We start from the raw sequence: 20,034 nt of genomic DNA, 5'->3' as shown, positions 1-20,034 counted from the left end.
GGTGGGAAGAAGTAGGGGTCCTGAAGTTTTAAATAAGATATTCTGGAAATGCCTTCTTGAGAAAGTGATAGATGAGCAAGATATGAAGGAAGTGAGAGAAGGAACCACATGGATGACTGCCAGAGGGAAGAACAGGTGCAAAGGCCCTGTGCCTAGCTGTGTAAGGATTAACAAGGAAGCTAGTAATGGGGAAATGTTGGAAGCAGCAGGATCAGTTAGGAGGTGATTGCAGTAACCCAGGCCAGACATGATAAAAAGGGTAACAATGGAGGTGATCAGAAAACATCAAGTCTAGATTTATTTTGAAGGAGAACAGCTTGAGGTCATTATAGATAAAGCTGCTATAAACATTAGTGTAAAAACCATTTTGATGACTTATGTTTTAATTTTTCTTGAGAAAACATTTAAGGCTAGAAATGTGAGAGCATGAGCTAAGTGTATGTTGAACTTCACAAGAAAGTGCCATATAGTTTTCCAGAGTGGAGGTATCATTTTACATTCTCACCGTCCATGTATGCATTGTTCCACATCCTCCCAAGTTTAATGCTGCCAATATTTCTAATGCTAATCATTCTAGTCGGTGTGTAGCAACAGTTCATTTGGTTTTACTTTGCGTTTCTAACTTGTTCATAATTTGATTAGTAATGACACAATACTTTCCATGTGCGTATTTGCCATCTATATAGCTTCTTCTGTGAAGTGTCTGTTCAAATCTTTCCCATTTGTTAATTGGGATATCTTTTTATTACTGATTTTGATAAATTGTTACATACTTTAGAAGTGAGTCATTTGTCAGATATATGTCCTATGAACATTTCCTTTTAAATACTTATGAGATAATTTGACTTATGTAAAAGTTACAAAAATAGTACAAAGCATTTACATTTAGTCTTCATCCAGAACCCATAAATGTTAACAATTTTACCATTTACCATTTTTACTGTCTCTAACACACACAAACACACTAATTTTTTCTGAACCATTTGAGACTAAGTGACAGAAATGATGCTCCTTTATCTCTAATATTTCAATGAGGATTTTCTAAATACAAAGATGCCCTCTTAACCACGGTACAATTATCAAAAGCAGTAAATTAACAGAGACATGCAACAATTACCTAATCTACAAATCTTGTTCAAAACTCATCATTTTTCTCTTGATATCCATTATAGAAAAAGAGTTGCTAGACTCAAGGATCCAAACCAAGATCACATTGCATTTGGTGACTGTCATTAATCTTTAGTCTTCTTTGATTTGGAACAGTCCCTCTGTCTGCTTATCTGTCTGTCTTATTTATGTATTGTCTTTTATGACCATGACAATTTTGAAGAATATACATCATTTATTTTGTAAATTTTGTATCTTCATTTTCTTGATGGTATCATTTGGTGAAGAGAAATTTAAAAAAAAGAAATGTTTATTTTGATAGAGTATAATTTATTGGGGATTCCTTTATGGTTAGAGCCTTTGGGTCCTAAGAAAGTTTTGCCTACCCCCAAATCATGAAAATATTCTACTTTTTTGTTCCTATGCATTATGGTGGTAGTTTTGTATTTAGGTCTGTCTGAGGTTCATCTCAAATTAAATTTCCTGTGTGGACTGAGATAGGAGTTCAGATTTATACATATTCATACATACTCCAGTTGTTTCACCACTATTTCCTAAAAATGAATTTTTTTCTTGATCAAATTGCCATGGCACCTTTATTAAAAATCAATTGACTGTATATACCCGGGAGTTTTTTCTGAAATTTCTACTTTGTCCCACTAGCCTGTTCTTTATGCCAGTACCACACTGTTTTAATTGTTGTAGCTTTATCCTAGTCTTGAGAAGTAGTATAAATCCTCCAACTTTATTCTTCTTTTTCAAGATTATTATGTCTAACATTCTTTGCATTTCCACAAAATTTTAGACTCCAGCTTCTTCAAAATAAAGCCTGTTGGGATTTTGATTTTGTCTATGATACTATTTTAAGTGGTATATTTAAAATTCCTTTTTCTGTTTTTTGTTGCTAGAATATAAATACGATTGAGTTTTTGTATTTTAATCTTGCATCCTGCAATCTTATTAAATTCACTTCTTCTAATATTTTTTGTAGATTAGATAGGGTTTTCCACCATCACGTTGTCTTTGAATAATGACAATTATCTTTTTCTCATCTTTATGCCATTTGTTTCATTTCTTCTTTTCCTGTGTTGTACTGGCTAGGACTTGCAGTACAATGTTGAATAGGAGTGCTAAAACTGAAAATCTGTGCCTTGTTCCTGATCTAGGATTTCAAATTAAGCATTTTGTTAACTGTAAGCTTTTCTAGCATGACTTTTATCAACTTGAGGAAGTTCCCTTCTATTTCTAATTTACTGAATCCCTTCCTTCCTTCCTTCTCTTTCCCTTTCCTTTCCTTTCCTTTTTTCTTTCTTTCTTTCTTCTTTCTTTCTTTCTTTCTTTCTTCCTCTTCCTCTTTCTCTTTCTCTTTCTTTTTCTCTTTCTTTCTCTCTTTCCCCTACCTTCCTGCCCTGCCTTGCTGCCTTCCTACCTTCTTTCCTTATTCTCTCCTTCCCTCCGTCCCTCCCACATGAATGAGTGAATTTTGTGACATTAACCATATGTCCTGGAAATCTAAAATACTTACTATCGAGTCCTTTAAGAAAAAGTTTCTGACCTTTTCTCTAGATAAAAATATAAAAGATACCCTGGTTCATAGTATATATATATTAGTGTGGATGTAATCAAGAGACAGAAGCCATATAATATAAATTAATATATGTTAATAATATAATTATTAACTATAATTTAAACAAGAGATTAATATAAAGATTATTAAACATCAGATGTTTACATCAGATGTTAATATCTGAGGAGGGTTTACATGGTACTACAGGGCTGAACCAAGGACGGACAAACTTTGCAAGGAAAGCCCCCTCCTCAAGGCTCGCATTTAGACTGTTGGAATTGGCATAATAGCAGCAAAATGGATGACAGGGAAGTTCACTGGTCTGCACAAGCCTGAGCTGACCTGCAGTTCTTGGGCCAACAGGAAGCAATTCCCAAAATGCAGCAGACAGGGTGAGCCACAACCAGTGACTGGCCACATATGAGTGCAGAGAAGGTGGGAGCACCAGTGTGGGTAGGAGCTGGAGCTATGGTGCTTATGAATCAGGAGGGTTGGGGGACCAGAGGGTCATACGAGACAAACCTGGGGGATATGGGACTAGGGAAGCAGAAGGAGTTGGAACTCAGTGCAGGCAGGGGTGCTGCAGCATTGGGTGTCCAATGAGACAGTTGAAGGAGGGTTAGGTTGGGGCCGGGACATTGTCAAGGAGCTGTGTGTTCTAGACATGTGGTTAAAGCAGAGCGTCACTGGACATTCTCACATGTTTACTCAATAGTGCAGCCACCAGAAATGAGAGTATAGTCCCCTCCTTCTTCAGTGTTGCTCCAGCATCCTCTACAGAGAAATCTTAACATTGTGCTCACTGCAAAGAAATGCTTAAAGTAATTGTGTGGAATAGGTACTGAAGGGTAGATATGCAGCTGAGAAATGATGAATTGATAACTGACATAGTGTTGTTGAAGAATGGAGTATCCTAGGTAGTCAAGTATTGGACCCACCCAATATTCTATTAGAGATTCCTGGAATAAAAGTGACAGATGAGGAACCTGAGTCCTACATTAAATTAATTGCTCAAAGTTAGAGATTTTAGGTAAAATTGTCTAGACCAATGGTATTAAAGAGTTAATATTAAGAATGAAAACGTATGAAACCATCAAAAAAAAGTAGACATCATATATATAATGGGATTATGCATTCTAGGCTTTTAATGAATTGAATGAATCTCGGTGGAAAATGTTTGCAAGTCTCTAGAATAAATATTATCATAACTCAAATAAAAAGGCAAGCAGACTGGGGGAAATATTTTTATCAAATAAGCCAGGGGGGGGATCCCTGGGTGGCGCAGCGGTTTGGCGCCTGCCTTTGGCCCAGGGCGCGATCCTGGAGACCCGGGATCGAATCCCACATCGGGCTCCCGGTGCACGGAGCCTGCTTCTCCCTCTGCCTGTGTCTCTGCTTCATTCTCTCTCTCTCTCTGTGACTATCACAAATAAATAAATAAATAAATAAATAAATAAATAAATAAATAATTATTTCAAATAAGCCAGGGGACAGTCTCTGTCATTATTGCACAAAAAACTCATGAAATTTTAAAGGAAAAATATCAACTTTAATGTAAATTGGCCAAGGACGTGAATAGCTGATTCACAAAGAAGAGACACAGTAGCAAACAGACATAAGAAAATGTTCAACTTTACTACCTCTTATTGAGATGCAAATTAAAACTATAATGGGGTACAATTTATGCATGAAATCTAAAAATAAAATAGAACGTTGCTGGAAAAAACTAGCAGAACTGGTAAACGATTGATAGCAATAGAAATTGCTAAAACTTTTCTTGAATTTAGATGCTTACATCTCTGGAATATACTCTGGGAATATAACTAAGAAAATAGTTACAAAAATAGGAAGAGGTATTTCCTGGCAGTCAGTTAAAAGGTTGGAAAATGGGAAATAATTTAAATGTGCATGAGAAGGTCAATAACAGTGTATATCATTCTATTAATTATGTAATTCCTTTGGCCATGATCATGACTAGTGATAAATAACTTGGACATTGACCAAAACTCACTAGTAACTAACACAGCAAGATAAGCTATTTCTCAAGATATGGCACCTAATTAAAAATAGAATAACCAAATTGTACTTACACATTAGTATCACTGTGAAAAAGAATGACATATATGTGAAGAAAAACTAGAGCATAACGTAAAATGTAAAATGAATTTATTGAGTTGATTTTAAAGTTCTTTTATTAATATAATTTTGTTGGCAACCCTTCTTTAAAATGTGACAACCAAAATGAAAATAATCCAGGTACGCTGAAAAGAGAATAGTCTCACCTCTTTTCTCATGATATACTTCTACCAAGTCAGCATTTTTTGTCTTGAGCTTTTTGCCAGGTTTTGTGGAGACAGGCCATCCTGACACTTCACATCATATTGAATGAGGTCTATTAAACAATGCCTCTTCTCTGTACTTGTGGCTGATTATTTTGGATCCTGGTGCAGAATCTTACATTTGTTCCTGTTACATTTTTTCTTGGTCTGTATATTAAATTCATCATTAAAAGCTCTGAAGATTGGGGATCCCTGGGTGGCGCAGCGGTTTGGTGCCTGCCTTTGGCCCTGAAGACCAAGGATCGAATCCCATGTCGGGCTCCTGGTGCATGGAGCCTGCTTCTCCCTCTGCCTGTGTCTCTGCCTCTCTCTTTCTCTCTGTGTGACTATCATAAATAACTAAAAGAAAGAAAAAAAAAAAGCTCTGAAGATTGCTGCAGCAACTTCTTACCAGACACATATCCAAAGGCAAGGGAAACAAAGGGAAAAATGAACTGGGATTTTGTCAAGATAAAAAGCTTTTGCACAGCAAAGGGAAAATCAACACAGCTGACAGAATAGGAGGAGACATTTGCAAATAGCATATTAGATAAAGGGCTAGTATCCAAAATCTATAAGGAACTTATCAAACTCAACACCAAGAAGTAATCCAATCAAGAAATGGGCAGGAGACATGAACAGACATTTCTCCAAAGAAGACATACAAATGACCAACAGACACATGAAAAAAATGCTCCATGTCACTCCACATCAGGGAAGTACAAATCAAAACCACAATGAGATAGCACCTCACACCAGTCAGAATGGCTAAAATTAAGAAGTCAGGAAATGACAGATGTTGGCAAGGATGCAGAGAAAGGGGAACCCTCATATACTGTTGGTGGGAATGCAAGCTGGTGCAGCCACTCTGGAAAAAAGTATGGAGGTTCCTCAAAAAGTTGAAAATAGAGCTACCCTATGACCCAGCAATTGCACTACTGGGTATTTACCCCAAAGATACAGATATAGTGATCTGAAGGGGGACCTGCATCCCAATGTTTTTTGCAACATTGTCCATAATAGCCAAACTATGGAAAGAGCCCAGATGTCCATTGACAAGTGAATGGATAAAGAAGAGGTGAGATATATTTTTTTCATGAATACATACATATGAATATATATATGAAGATGTGATATATGTATGAATACTACTCAGCCATTAAAAACATGAAATCTTACCACTTGCAATGATGTGGATGGAACTAGAGGGTATTATGCTAAGCAAAACAAATTAATCAGAGAGACAGTTATACGATCTCACTCATATGTGGAATTTAAGAAACAAAACAGGATCATAGGGGAAGAGAAAAAAAAGCAAGATGAAATCAGAAAAGGAGATAAACTATAAGAGACTCTTAATCATGGGAAACAAACTGAGGGTCGCTGGAGGGGAGGGGTAAGATGCGGTGATGGGGTAACTGGATGATGGACATTGAGGAGGGCATGTAATATAATGAGCACTGGGTATTATATAAGACGGATGAGTCACTGACCTCTACCTCTGATAACAATAATATATGTTAATTAATTGGATTTAAATTTAAAAAATTTTTTTAAAAAGCTCTGAAGATTTTTTTTGGATTCTGATTTACATTCCTCATTTGCCATATTTCCTGAATGCATGTTAGCTATACATCCTATCCATATTCAAATATACAGAAGACTCCATCTGTTTACCTAAGGCCTTGATGAAAATGTTGACCTAAGCAGTACTGAACTCCAGGGATGTCCCTTCTACTAATGAGCACCTCTGATGACATTCATGTTCTAATTCGCTGAAATAACCTTGCATCCAGTACACATTTGCCAGCTCTAACCATTCGAAAAGGTGATTGTCCTTCTTTAGTATGTGGGAAATAAGGGCATTAGACTTAGAGGAAAGCTCAAGCGATTTTCCTGGGCCAGAACCAAGCTTAGTTGTGATAGGGACCAAGTTTGCCCTCGGTGTCCAGTGTCTGTCACCTGGACCTTTGCCCCTGTCAGTTCTACCTGTCCCTGGGGTGGCATCCACGCCATCATACCCTTACTGTTCTCCAGGGTCATCAAATGCATCCCACAGTTGCATGCTCTTGGAGTTAGCTGCATTTTAAAGGAGATCATAGTTTCACCTGGCTGGCTTGGTGGGTGGAGTATGAGACTCTTGATCTTGGGGTGGTGAGTTCCAGCCCCATATTGGCCTGAGAGATTACTTTAAAACAGCAGCAACAACCAAGTAAAAGGGATCAAACTTTAAAAATAAAAAGATGAAGTTGGTCAAAACAAGTGGCTTCTGCATCTTCTGGGACCACCTTTGAGGCTCCAGAGCCTCACCTGACTTTCCCAGAGAGAAGCAACAGACTCTACTGCCTGCAAGGATGACCCGAAGAGACATCTTCAGGGGACAAGTTAGGTTAGATCCCACGACAGTCCTCCTTAGGCTCTTTTTTTTTTTTTTCCTCCTTAGGCTCTTAATGATTTTTTTTTTTTAAGATTTTATTTATTTGAGAGCAAGAGAGAGAAGGAGCAGGGGGAGGGACAGAGGAAGAGGCAGAAGTGGGCTCCCTGCTCACCGGGGCTTGATCCCGACACCCCAGGATCATGACCTGAGCCGAAGGCAGACACTTAACTGACTGAGCCGCCCACGTTTCCCTCTTAATGATATTTGGATAGAATTTACAATTCTTCAAATCTCATTAATTCAATTTTATTTTCCTTCTATTTTGCCAACTTCCAGGAAGGTGAGGGAAATATACTATCATCTTCATTGCCTGAGAAGCAGGCAAAGTGAGCCATTTTAAAAACTGAAAATAACTGCTTCTCCCACCTTGCGGGGCCTTTTCCCCCTGATAACTTTACACTGACTGAGAATTCCTGCTGGGGAAATTGATGCATCACCGCTTCTCATGTGAGCCTCACCTGCCTCTGAATAAATATTTAATTTCCCCAAAGCCATTCCTACAAATTGCCTTATCATTTGCCAAGGATCTAAACCATCTTCCAGAGCAAGCCTGCACTCTCCCCCTTACTGATAACTGGGCTTATCTGTTTGCATTTCTACTTATCATCTGCTAGTCTGGCTTATCTCCTTATCAGATTGTGTGCTCTTTAACACACTGGACACCAGATGGCCCCCAGCAGAAGTGACTGCCTTATTACTCACCTATGGGCACAGTTTATGTGCCTCTGAACCCTAATCTGTAAATATCAGGTCCCTAGTACATCTGAAATTTGTTTGGACTGGGCAAATAGGAAAAATTTAGTTTCTCTCTCCAGTTTTTAAAATCAAAATGTATAATATACTCCTAGAATAATTAACAAATTGTATATTTACACACAGTAAAACTGAACGAATTATAGCTAGAAGCAACATCACTGAATCTTAATATGGGGGGGGGAGCAAATCCCAGACTATATAGACCATAATTACACTTTTTCTAAAATTTAAAAATATTAAATCTACATCTTATTGGGGAGTCCCCTAAGCCACACTTGTTCATGTTCATGCTTGAATTCAATCCCTCTGGGCACAGCTAGTATTTATCCTTTCATTTCTCTGGCAATGAAATCATAGGTAGGTAGAACTGGTCTCACCAGGTTCCCTGAGTCCACTCTTCCTCAGCCCCTGATTCCTGGATGCCCCCCTTTCCCACACAGACCCCTCTTCATTTCCTTAGTGAGTACTGACTGAGGCTGAAGCAACCCAGGATTCACCTGAACCTCCCCTACTCCGATATCACCTGCCCAATTGGTAGGAAGCAGTGCCTTCTCCATAGCTCCCTCCTCACTGAAGTCTCCCTATTCTAGCTCAAGGCTTTAGGTTTTGAGGATCTAATTCTGGGTCTCTTGACTCGTGCTGTGGACCTCTTAGATACCCCACTAACTCCTCTGGGATTGCTTGGTGCTGATTATATCCTGTATCTTAAAGGATTGCTGTCCCTTCCATGCTGTTCCGTACACACCTGGTTTACCTCAGATGAAACGTGAACAATAGGACAGATCCCCAAAGGCCACCCTACTCAGTGAGTCTGGCCAAATCTGGACCCTCTTTCCTGACAGCCCAGAATCTTGCTACTGGGTGCCTTTTGCAGGCAAATTCACTAGTATGTTCCCCCTGCCCTGGCTCTTTCTGCTCATTTCCAGTCTCAGCTTATCTGTACCTTTCAGGTATGAAAGTTCTTCAGTAATAATTATTGTCACACACATCATTTCCAAAGGCTAATTATGTGCCCGATCTGCAATGGATGCTCTACCTCATTTTGCCAGATTCAGTGTACTTCTCCACTTCATTTTGTAAGTTAATTTCTTAAAGTCTTGTTTCCCGCCTCAGATTTTAAGAATGGTCTGCATTTCAAAAACAAAATCCAAAGGAATTTTTCACTTTCAAGATTATGCATTAAAAATGTCTCATGGTAACTACTATTTTTTCCAAATCAGTATTTAAGATTCTTTTGAAGCTCTGAAATGTTTCTGGACAACAAATGATAACCATCTGCTTCCAATCTTCCCTTCCTTTCCTACAGGAAACAGCTTTAACTTGTAGTGTAAATTACTGGGATTAGAGAAAATAAAGTATTTCCTGACAACAAGGGCTGCAAAAAAGTTGCACAAGGTAACTGAAGAGTCTCTGGATTAAGGATGCTAAAGGCCTTGATGAGGCATAGTCTCATGAATTATGTTTCCTCTTGTGTTAAATTCATTTCAGTTTTCTTCCAGAAGCCCAAATAATAAAACAAGAACTCTCCTCTCCTCCAGTTTGTTTTGTTGACTCAGCACTTCTGTTTATTTGCTTTCCCACTGCCAGAATCCCTTAAATCTGAACAATTCCCACTATCAACATCCCTTGAATCTGAACAATTAAGCCTGACTTTTCTTTGGGAAAAATTTTTCTGCATTTTGCTTACTTTGCTTCCCTTTAAGGGGTGTGTGTATGTGTATGTGTGTGTGTGTGTGTTCTAATTCTTTATTTCTCCAGTAAATAATATACACTTGATCCCTCCAAGTGTTGCATGAACTCAAGAATTTAAGCCTTCTAAAGACCATCAGCTCCATGAATAGACAATTTAATAGGTATGTTCAAGAAATCCCATGAGCTCCAAGTCCTCTCATTTTCAGGCTGCTGCGGCATCTGTTCCTGTAGTTTCTTCCCATAAGGGTGTCAGCCATGGGTACCTGGAACCCAAGGGGCTTCCAGACCTTGTTCCAGACAGGAAGGCTGGATTTCTCCTGGGAGCCGCTCCTGCAATCCAGAACCAGAGTGAGGAGGAGGCGAGTTTAGGTTTCCTTCCTTGATGGAGAAGTGTGTCCTTAGATACATGCTTTCGGTGAGGAAAGTGAGTCTGGAGAAATGTGGAGGCTTTGTTAAGTAAATTTCTCCAAAGAGTTTAAGTTCCTTTGGCTGGATTGGTGAGTTTAATGATTAGATCAGGGAATCTGGTGGTGTCTGCTGTGTTAGAAGGAAACAAATTTCTGCAAGACTATGCAATATCCTTAGGAGAGATTTGTTTCTGAAACCCTCTCTAAGTTTGCAAACGAGTTAAAAGGGATATATATTCCCACCTTTAAACTTCAGACTGAAAAAATAAATAAAAATAAATAAACTTTAGACTGCCAGGTCTCCGTTGTGTCCTCATCCAGTATGGATTGAATTACTGGTAAAAACATCCCAGTTAAGAGTCCAGGGTGGCGGCTCCCGGTTAGGCAGACCTTCCTGTTTTCTTGCTCCTCGCTCGCTCCCCTTGGAAGGGATGCTGATACGAATGGGCGGCTTCTGCCTCTCCTGGGACCGCCTTTGAGACTCCAGAGCCTCACCTGACTTTCCCAGAGAGAGAGAGAGAGACAGAGAGACAGAGGGAGGGAGGGAGGGAGGGAGGGAGGGAGGGAGGGAGAGGGAGGCAACAGACTCCTTCCGCTGTCCGCAGAGCAGTGTCCTGGGGCCAGAACGTTGGGGAGGGAGTGAGACCAGAGCTGTTGCCCAGAACCAGAGGAAGCGAGGAGACGATTTGCCAGATAGAGGCGCGCCGCGGAGAACTCCAACTTTGGCGGGTAAGGATTGCGGGGCTCTAGGGCTGGGAGTGCCTGGGGCGCTGGGACGGGTACCGGGTCGCTGGTGCCATCCAGCCGGGACGTGGACTGAAGCCCGCGCGGGGCCGCGGGGCGCGAAGCACTCCCTGGAGCGGGCGTGGCGCTGTCCGCAGCCCCCGGTGCTGAAACCGCACGGGCCGCGTCTAGGCGAGAAAGGGGCGGAAGCAAGGGCCGGCTCCGGCGTCTGTTCCCACCCCCGCGCACACACACCCCTCCAGCCGGGATCACAGGACAATGCCGTCCCCTGTGCCTAAGTTCATCGCACCCCTTACACTCACGTCCGGCACCCGCGCTGGGCGGAGCCGAGCCGGGCTGAGCCGTCGGGGCAGGAGGCTAAAGGAATTGGCTGGCTCTCGCGGGGGACAGGTAGGGGGTCTGGGCCTGACACCACTCCCGGGAACGCCTCCCTAAGACATCCTGCAACCCAGAGGCCGGGCCCCATACCTCCATGGCCGCCCGTCCTGGAAGAGGCTCTTTGGCTGCCTCGTTTCTGCGGCTTCAGTTTGGGGACTAGCAGAGTCTCCCCGAGTCCACGCCGCGCGTGGGGAAGTTGTATCCGTGGCTTGGAAGGAGCGGGAGCTAGGGAGATCGGCGGGCCAAGGACAAGGGACCGCCTCCGCTAGACCCTACTCAGCCCGGGGGATCCAGAGACAGCTGGGCTGAGGAGAAGGTAAAGAGTTCAAATTATTTAGAGAAGTGGGCATTCACAGTTTCTCTTCTTTCTTCTTTTTTACTGATAAAAATCATAATCCGCGGTCTTGGCCACGCTGGGCCTTGGGGCTTAGTGCTTGGGTATTGAGAAGAAGGGCAGCGGGCCCTCTGATCCCTTGCAATCCCCTAACCGGATAATCATACGGGCTCTCTGTCCTGGTCCTAGGGCTTTTCTCCGTAGCTCAGCTCCCATCCTCAGTCCGATTCCCTAGGAGGCTCTTTGGTTGTCCTGGCAATCCTGGACAGGAGCTGGGGCCGGGTGACTGGGGAGATGGGAGGTTGTTTCATTTTTCTACCCTTGTAACCCCTCAATTCACAACTGCCCTACTTTATGCTGTTTCAAAGATTTTAAACTTTATCTTTCTAAAGAGGGTGTCTCCAGCTAGAGGAGAAATGTGGCCTAGGATGAAGGGGAGGGAAGAGCAGAAAGGACCTGAAGCTGGCCCCTGGGCCTCTCTCTCCATGGGTCGGGTGCCTCCAACAAGCAATTTGCTTGCTCAGGACTCCCAGTGAGAGCTCTGCAACCTCTCTCCTGGAAACCAGGGCCAACGGTGAACACTCCTCACCAATCTTCTAGAAGGGCTAACTGGGGTCAGCATGGTCCTTGGTACCCCAAACCACTGCGCAGGGGTACTCCCCCCTGGGTTCGGGCTCTCTCCCGGACTAGGCTGTCCAGATCTGTAACTTTTTCTATGGACCTTGCGCCAGCACCGCCCTGCCCGCACTCTCCCCACCCCCCTCTCAGCTGCCTCCTGCGTGGTCGCAAGCACACCACACACACACACACACACACACACACACACACACTTTCGTTCATAAAACTCAGTAACAATATCATTGTCTGGGCACGAGGTCACTTACTCCCTTGGTGAGAAATCATTGGAAGGGGCGGTGAAAATTTGGGCCATGAGAGGGAAGGTGACTACAATCGCTGTTGCTCTCTGTGCCAGGTCTTGTGTGCCAAAGTCTTGGATTCTTGAAAATTCTGCCAGCCCAGGGAACCCAGCTGGGATTTCACTAAGCTGGTGGGAGCTCCTTTGGTAGGGATAGGGGTGGGGAAGACACAAACTGCCCTTCCTTCACGTGAATGCCCAAGCACAGGCACCTTTCCTCTTCAGTCTCCGTTCAGCCCTAAATGGGGTCCTTGCTGGCGCGGGATGCCAGGCCAGGTGAATGGCTGCTCTGTGGGTAACTGACTGGTCAGAGCAAGATCTCAGTCGCTTTAGCTGGGACTTTGTCCAGGACTGCGTGTGCCCCTTGTCTTTGATGTACCCGTTTTTATGCCTTTTCTATCCTCATTCACTATCTGCCAGGGATTGCTGCGTCTGGTTAATAATGGGGTTGCCATGGCGACCAATCTCCCATCCCCATGGTCCTCAGGAGGTAAACACTTGGAAGCTGCAGAGGCTCTTTGCTAGCTTCCCCAGATTGTGCATGGACTTTGGGTTTTCTGGGGGCATGGGGGAGGGATGGCAATGACCAGGCTCTGTGAACAGCACTCACACACACACACACACACACACACACACTCCCTGCCTAGAGGCTAGTTCACCTGAAATCTTTTCTGATCCCTGCCAACCACTGTGCCCTCCTGATTCAGATCGTCAAACTTTTATTTTCCATCTCCAGTTACGTACACTGAGGCCAAGGGGTAAATGGTTTTCCCTCTGACCTAATTAATATTAGGTGCACACTAACTACTCTTGAGTACAAATCACAAAGCTAAGTCCAGTGGGAGATAGAATTAATTAAACAAACACAAGCCATGCTCTCCGGATCTCATGGTGTTGGTGATAGACAACAGTTAGTGATAGACAACAGTTGGTGATAGACAACAGTTACAGTCCCTGTCAACTGGGCTCTGCTCTGGGCTGAAATAGAGGTAATGATAGTGCCTGACGGTAGAGAAGGTGGGAGTGACTAACTCCCAAGGGCAGTCATATGGAGTTAAAATGTGAAGGATGATAGGAATTTCAACTGGTGAGAAAGAGGAGAAACATCTAGACAGAGACTACTGAGACCAAAGATGTGTGAAGCAGCCAGAAGAGGATAGATCCTACTGTGGTAATGTAAAGACTTGGAACTTCGCAGGGGCTAGCCCATCCTTTGTTTATGCAACATCTGAGGTTAGGAGGAACTGGGGGACCCTACATCATGGGAGGAGTCTACTGGCCAGGACCTGTTATTCAGCCCTCACCTGGCCTGGAAGGGAGACTGAGAAATACAAGAAGTCCAAGGTGAAATTTAGTGAGTCAATAGGAGGGACAAGAAAATTCACAACACACTTAAGGAAAGCATGAGTAATTTGGTTTGAATGGAGCTTCCCTTTTAGTCTGACATGATCAGGGTTATGAAAAGCCTTGAATGTCAGTCTAAGACTGCATGCTGGAGAAAATGGGCAACCTCTGAAAGTTTCTGAGTGACATGATTCAAACCACCTTTTAGAAAGACCCTGCTACTGGTGCAGAAGATTCATTCATTCATTCATTCCATACTCACTGAGCACCTCTTAAGTGCCAAGCCTTGGAACTATTACAGAGGTGAGGCAACTATTTCAACAATCCTGGGGAGGGAGGCCAGGACCCCCATTCTCACTCCATTTCTGAATTAGTGAATGAATGATGGAAGAGGACAGAGGGAACAGACAGTTGGCAGTGTAATTGAGAAGACTTGGGGATTTTGGATCTGGGGAATTGAGGAAGAAGGAGGACTAGAGGCTTATTCTGGGTGATCAGTTGGCTTGGGTGTTCATAGTGTTAACCCAGACAGGGCTCCAGGGAGGAAGAGCATATTTGAGAGTAGTTGGGGTGGTGCCATTCTGGATAGTTTTGTACTAGTGATGCTCTTCGCTGCCTATGCTGCATCTCACACATTGCACCCTGGACTTCATCTAGTACTCAAAGCACTTTGTTTGCCCTCCTTTGCAGGACTTCACACATTACCTCTTGCATTATAACAATGCAGTGTAGGGGTTAAACTCAAACAGGCTTTTACTCCCTAGTTCTGCCACTGGGTGACTTTGAACAAGTTATTCAACCATTCTGAGTCTCAGTTTCTTCATGTGTAAATTGGAAGTAATAGCTATAATACCTGCTTCAGTGGGTTGTTGGGAGGAGTGAGTGAAGTAATTGGAGTGAATTTCTGAGCACAGCACCTGACACACCAAGTGCTCAAAGTTAGATATGAACATCTTATTACTTTTCATAATGACACCATACTTTATAATCACATCCCCAAAATTAATTTTCAAAACAGAACACTCTATCTTTGTACCTGCAGCTAGGCTAATAAAACAAGTCCTTGGGGAAGAAAGGGAGGTTCTTTGCCTGACCATGTTGGTCCTGGGTGTGTGTGTGTGTGTGTGTGTGTGTGTGTGTGTGTGTGTGTGTGTGTTTGTGTTGGGGGAGAGATAGAATTCTGAGGAGAGTATCTATAGGGCTGGCTACAGAGATGTGGGTTCTCCAGCTCTAGCAACATCTGGAAAGCAATTTCATCCTCTTGGAGTCTCAACCTGAGCAGCTGAATCTTCTTGCAAAGCAGTCACTTAGAAATTGCGCACACATAGAGCAGAGGAAACCACTGTCACATTAATTCCAAGTCATCTCTGCATAAAACCAAGACACTTTCTAGGCATGGGACATGCCTCTGTCTGGTGGTTGAGTAATATAATTGATAACCTTGTTACAATTTCAATGCATTCTCTTTCACCTCAAATTTCTTCCTGTTCTTGGGAACAATGTTAATTTTTTCTCAGACAGGAATTGAAAATCTGCAGCTGGTGTGTTCATACTTCCTTTTGCTTGTGTTATAAAAAGGCACAGAGTTCAGAAGAGAGAGAGAACTCTACCCCACAGCCATTCGGTGGTTCCTTGGGAAACCAGACACAACAACCCTAACTTGGACTCCTTTCTATCTTGGTGTGGGGACATTCCTGGGTTTGCCTATCCTCCACTCCACAGAAAAGGAAGAACACACATTCTGACTTCCATTTTCCCTCATCACCTAGAAGCTCAATCTGACCACAACTAGACACAACCTCATGGTCTAAGAACTGAGCTGCTCTTCTGGACATTTATTGGGCAGATAGAAGCAGCTTTGTTACCTACTGGTCCCCAAAATTGACCTTGTTTCTTGCGAGGCAGAGGATTGATTTTGTAAGCTCTAAACTAGATTGCCTGCTATAGTGCTACCTGTGTGAAACATGTGCCTTGGTTTGCTCAACTATAAAATAGAGATAATAAGAGTTATCCTCATAGAGTTCTTATAAGGGTTAAAAGAGTTCTGATTTGTGCAAACCTATAGAACAGTGGCTGGCGCCCTACGACCCAGCAATTGCACTGTTGGGGATTTACCCCAAAGATACAGATGCAATGAAATGCCGGGACACCTGCACCCCGATGTTTCTAGCAGCATGTCCACAATAGCCAAACTGTGGAAGGAGCCTCGGTGTCCATCGAAAGATGAATGGATAAAGAAGATGTGGTTTATGTATACAATGGAATATTACTCAGCCATTAGAAATGACAAATACCCACCATTTGCTTCAACGTGGATGGAACTGGAGGGTATTATGCTGAGTGAAGTAAGTCAATTGGAGAAGGACAAACATTATATGTTCTCATTCATTTGGGGAATATAAATAATAGTGAAAGGGAATATAAGGAAAGGGAGAAGAAATGTGTGGGAAATATCAGAAAGGGAGACAGAACATGAAAGACTCCTAACTCTGGGAAATGAACTAGGGGTGGTGGAAGGGGAGGAGGACGGGGGGTGGGGGTGAATGGGTGACGGGCACTGAGGGGGGCACTTGATGGGATGAGCACTGGGTGTTATTCTGTATGTTGGTAAATTGAACACCAATAAAAAATAAATTTATTATAAAAAAAAAGAACAGTGGCTGGCATAGTGTAAGCTCTCAAAAGTATGATCAATATCATTATTACTAATGTGATATTTGGCATTTCTCTCCTTTTTACCCTTATATAATGTGAGTTTCTTGTAGCAGATACTGTTAGTTTTTCATTTTAATAGAAGTTTTTATATTAGATTTAATATGACTTCTGTAGATATAATTCAGATGCCATAAAAGTCATCCATTTAAAGTATACATTTCAGTACTTTTAGTAATATTCACAGTTGTGCAATCATCACCACAACATAATTTTAAAACTTTTCGGTACTCCCAAAGAAATCCTGTAGCTATTAGGAGTCATTCTTTTTTCTGGTCACCCCCCATCTGTACCCCTTCCCCCAGCAACCACTAATCTATTTTCTCTCTCAATGAATTTGCCTATTCCGGACATTTTGTATTAATGGAATCATATAGCATGTGGCTCTTTGTGTCTTGCTTCATCCACTTAGCATGTTTTCAAGGTTCATCATGTTGTAGTGTATGCCAATATTTTATTCATTTTTATTCATTTTATTCATTTATTATTTTATTCATTTATTCATTTTCATTGCCAAATAACATTTCAATATGTAGATATACCACATTTTGTTTATCCAGTTATCAGCTGATGGACAATTAGGTTGTTTCCACTTTTTGGCTATTACAAATAATGCCGATATGAATATTCATGTACAAGTTGTTGTGTATTTCATTTCTCTTAGGAATATACTCAAGACCAAAATTATCGGATCATATGGCAACTATGTTTAGCATTTTGAGGAACTTCCCAACTGTTTTCCAACATGGTGGCATCATTTACATTCCTACCAGTAGTGTGTGAGGTTTCCAGTTTTCTCCATATCCTTTCCAACAGTTGTTATTATCTGCATTTTTTTATAGCCTTTGTCATTGGTGGGCAGTAGAATCTCACCATGATTTTGATTTGCATTTCCCCATGACTAAATATGTTTATATTCATGTGTTAGTTGGCTCTTTGTATATCTTCTTCAGAGTCACATGTACTCAAATCCTCTGCCCACTATTTAATCGGGTTGTCTTTTTATTATTGAGTTGTAAGTGTTCTTTATATATTCTAGATGTAAGACCCTTACCAATATATGATTTAGAAATATTTTCTCCTATTCTGTGGGTTGCCTTTTTTACTTTCCTTTTTTTTTAATATTTTATTTATTTATTCATGAGAGACACACACAGAAAGAGAGGCCAAGACACAGGCAGAGGGGAAGCAGACCCCATGCAGGGAGCCTGACGTGGGACTCGATCCTGGATCTCCAGGATCAGGCTCTGGGCTGAAGGCGGCGCTAAACCGCTGAGCCACCAGGGCTGCCCCTTTTTCACTTTCCTAATGGTATTGTTTGATGCAGAGGCTTTTCATTTTGATGAAGTATAATCTATTTTTTCTCTTTTCATTTATGTTTTTGGTATCATATCTAAGAAACCATTGCCTAACTGAAGGCCTTAAAGATTTATTACTGTGTTTTCTTCTAGAAATCCTATAGTTTGAGCCCTTATGATCCATTTTGAGTTCATGTTTGTGTGTGATGTATATTCTTTTACATGTGGATATTCAATTTCCCTAGTAATATTTGTTGAGAAGGCTGTTCCTTCTTCCATTAAATTATCTTGTTATCCTTGTCAAAAATCAATTGATCGTAAAACTGGGAGTTTATTTCTGGACTCTGAATTCTATTCCATTAATCTGTATACTTATCCTTATGCCAGTACCACACCATCTTGATTACTGTAACTTTGTAATATGATTTTGAAATCAGAATGTGTGAGCTTTCCAACTTTGTTCTTGTTTTTCAAGATTTCAAGATTGTTTTGGCTATCTGGGGTCCCTTGAATTCTATGTAAATTTAGGATCATCTTGTCAATTTCTACAAAAATTCCAGCAGGGATTTTGATAAGGTTGTGTTGAATCTGTAGATAATTTGGGGAAGTATTGCCATATTAATAATATCAATCCTTCCAATCTGTGAACAGGAAATATCTCTCCATTTATTTATACCTTCAGTTTCTTTCAACAATGTCTTATAGTTTTCAGTGTACAAATCTTCAGTTTCCTTGGTTAAATTTCCTAGGTGTTTAGTGCTATTAAAAGTGGGATTGTGGTGGCTCAGCAGTTTAGCACCTTCCTTCGTCCCAGGGCATAATCCCAGGGTTCTGGGATCGAGTCCCACATCAGGCTCCCTGCATGGAGCCTGCTTCTCCCTCTGCCTGTGTCTCTGCCTCTGTGTGTGTGTGTGTGTGTGTGTGTCATGAATAAATAAATAAAATCTTTTTAAAAAAATGAGATTGTTCTCTTAGTTTCATTTTCTAATTATTCACTGCCAGTGTATAGAAATACAATTGATTTCTGTATGCTGATCTTGTATCCTGGCATACCATTAAACTCATTTATTAGTTTTAATATTTTTTTAGTGAATTCCTTAGGATTTCCTATATCCCATATCATGTCATCTGCAATATAGTTTATTTTTTCTTTTCCAATCTGGATGCTTTTTTTGTTTTTCTTGTCTAATTGCCCTGGCTAGCAGTATAATGTTGCATGGAGGTGATAAGAGTGAATATCTTTGTCTTGTTCTTGATCTTAGGGGAAAGCATTCAGTCTTTCACCATTAAGTGTGAAGTTAGCTATGGTTCTGTCATAGATGCCCTTTATCAGTTTAACGAACTTCTATTCTTATTTGGTTGGTTGTTTTTATCATGAAAGCATGTTGGATTTTGTCATACAATTTTCTCATGTCTGTTGCATTCATCATATGGCTTTTGCCATTTAATTAATATGGTGCATTACATTGATTGATTTTGGATGTTAAATCAAGTTTGCCTTCTTAGGATACATATCATTTGATCATGATGTAAAGCCCTTTTTATATATGGGTAGATTTTGATTGTAGTATTTTGTTGAGGCTCTATGCATCGTAATGTAATTTTCAAAGTGTCCTCTCATGTAAGTTCTGGGATTCAAGTTGTTTTTATTTATATTGTACAATGTCCAGTGAATTTTAACATTATATAGTTTTTCCATTCTGTTTTTGAAGCTCTGGAATACTTTAATTCTTCCAGTAGGATCACATTCACACACAAACCAGGAGAGGACTATAGGCACAATATTTACGCTCTACAGTTATATTTCATCATGGAACTTTTGGAATGGAAGGACCATTAATAATCAACCAAGGCTTGGTTTTCAGCTCTATTCCACAGAGTTCCCTAAGGAGTTCTGTGCACGTGTTAAGATTTTTAAATGTATTTTCCCAAACTTTAGTATACTGGATACCATGATCAAAATTAATTTTGGTGTCCCACTGATTGTCTTTTTTTAAATTGTAGTATAGTTGATACACAATGTT

General features: G+C 41.2%; 1 protein-coding gene and 1 long non-coding RNA gene across 3 annotated transcripts in view; one reads left to right on the top strand and one right to left on the bottom strand.

Moving 5' to 3' along the window:
• Window positions 1-20,034, top strand: part of VWA3B (von Willebrand factor A domain containing 3B) — a 256,331-nt gene that overhangs the window by 219,737 nt on the left and 16,560 nt on the right. The window contains exon 29 of one of the 2 annotated variants that reach the window (XM_025464606.3): window positions 9,492-9,545. The exons of the other annotated variant lie outside the window; for it this stretch is intronic. Coding sequence (XP_025320391.1) covers window positions 9,492-9,530 — 39 coding nt within the window. The 3' untranslated portion in view covers window positions 9,531-9,545. Of the gene's footprint in view, window positions 1-9,491; window positions 9,546-20,034 lie in introns of those variants that run through there. 2 annotated transcript variants of the gene reach the window in all.
• Window positions 10,052-13,079, bottom strand: LOC118350101 (uncharacterized). Its single transcript, XR_004803302.1, has 3 exons — window positions 12,625-13,079; window positions 11,497-11,711; window positions 10,052-10,207 (listed from the first exon to the last, which is right to left on the bottom strand). It is a non-coding gene; the product is annotated as an uncharacterized LOC118350101 (long non-coding RNA).

The sequence above is a fragment of the Canis lupus genome, chromosome 10, assembly GCF_003254725.2.
Source record: "Canis lupus dingo isolate Sandy chromosome 10, ASM325472v2, whole genome shotgun sequence".
Lineage (NCBI taxonomy): Eukaryota > Metazoa > Chordata > Mammalia > Carnivora > Canidae > Canis > Canis lupus.
This window is presented reverse-complemented; position numbering and strand designations above follow the sequence as displayed.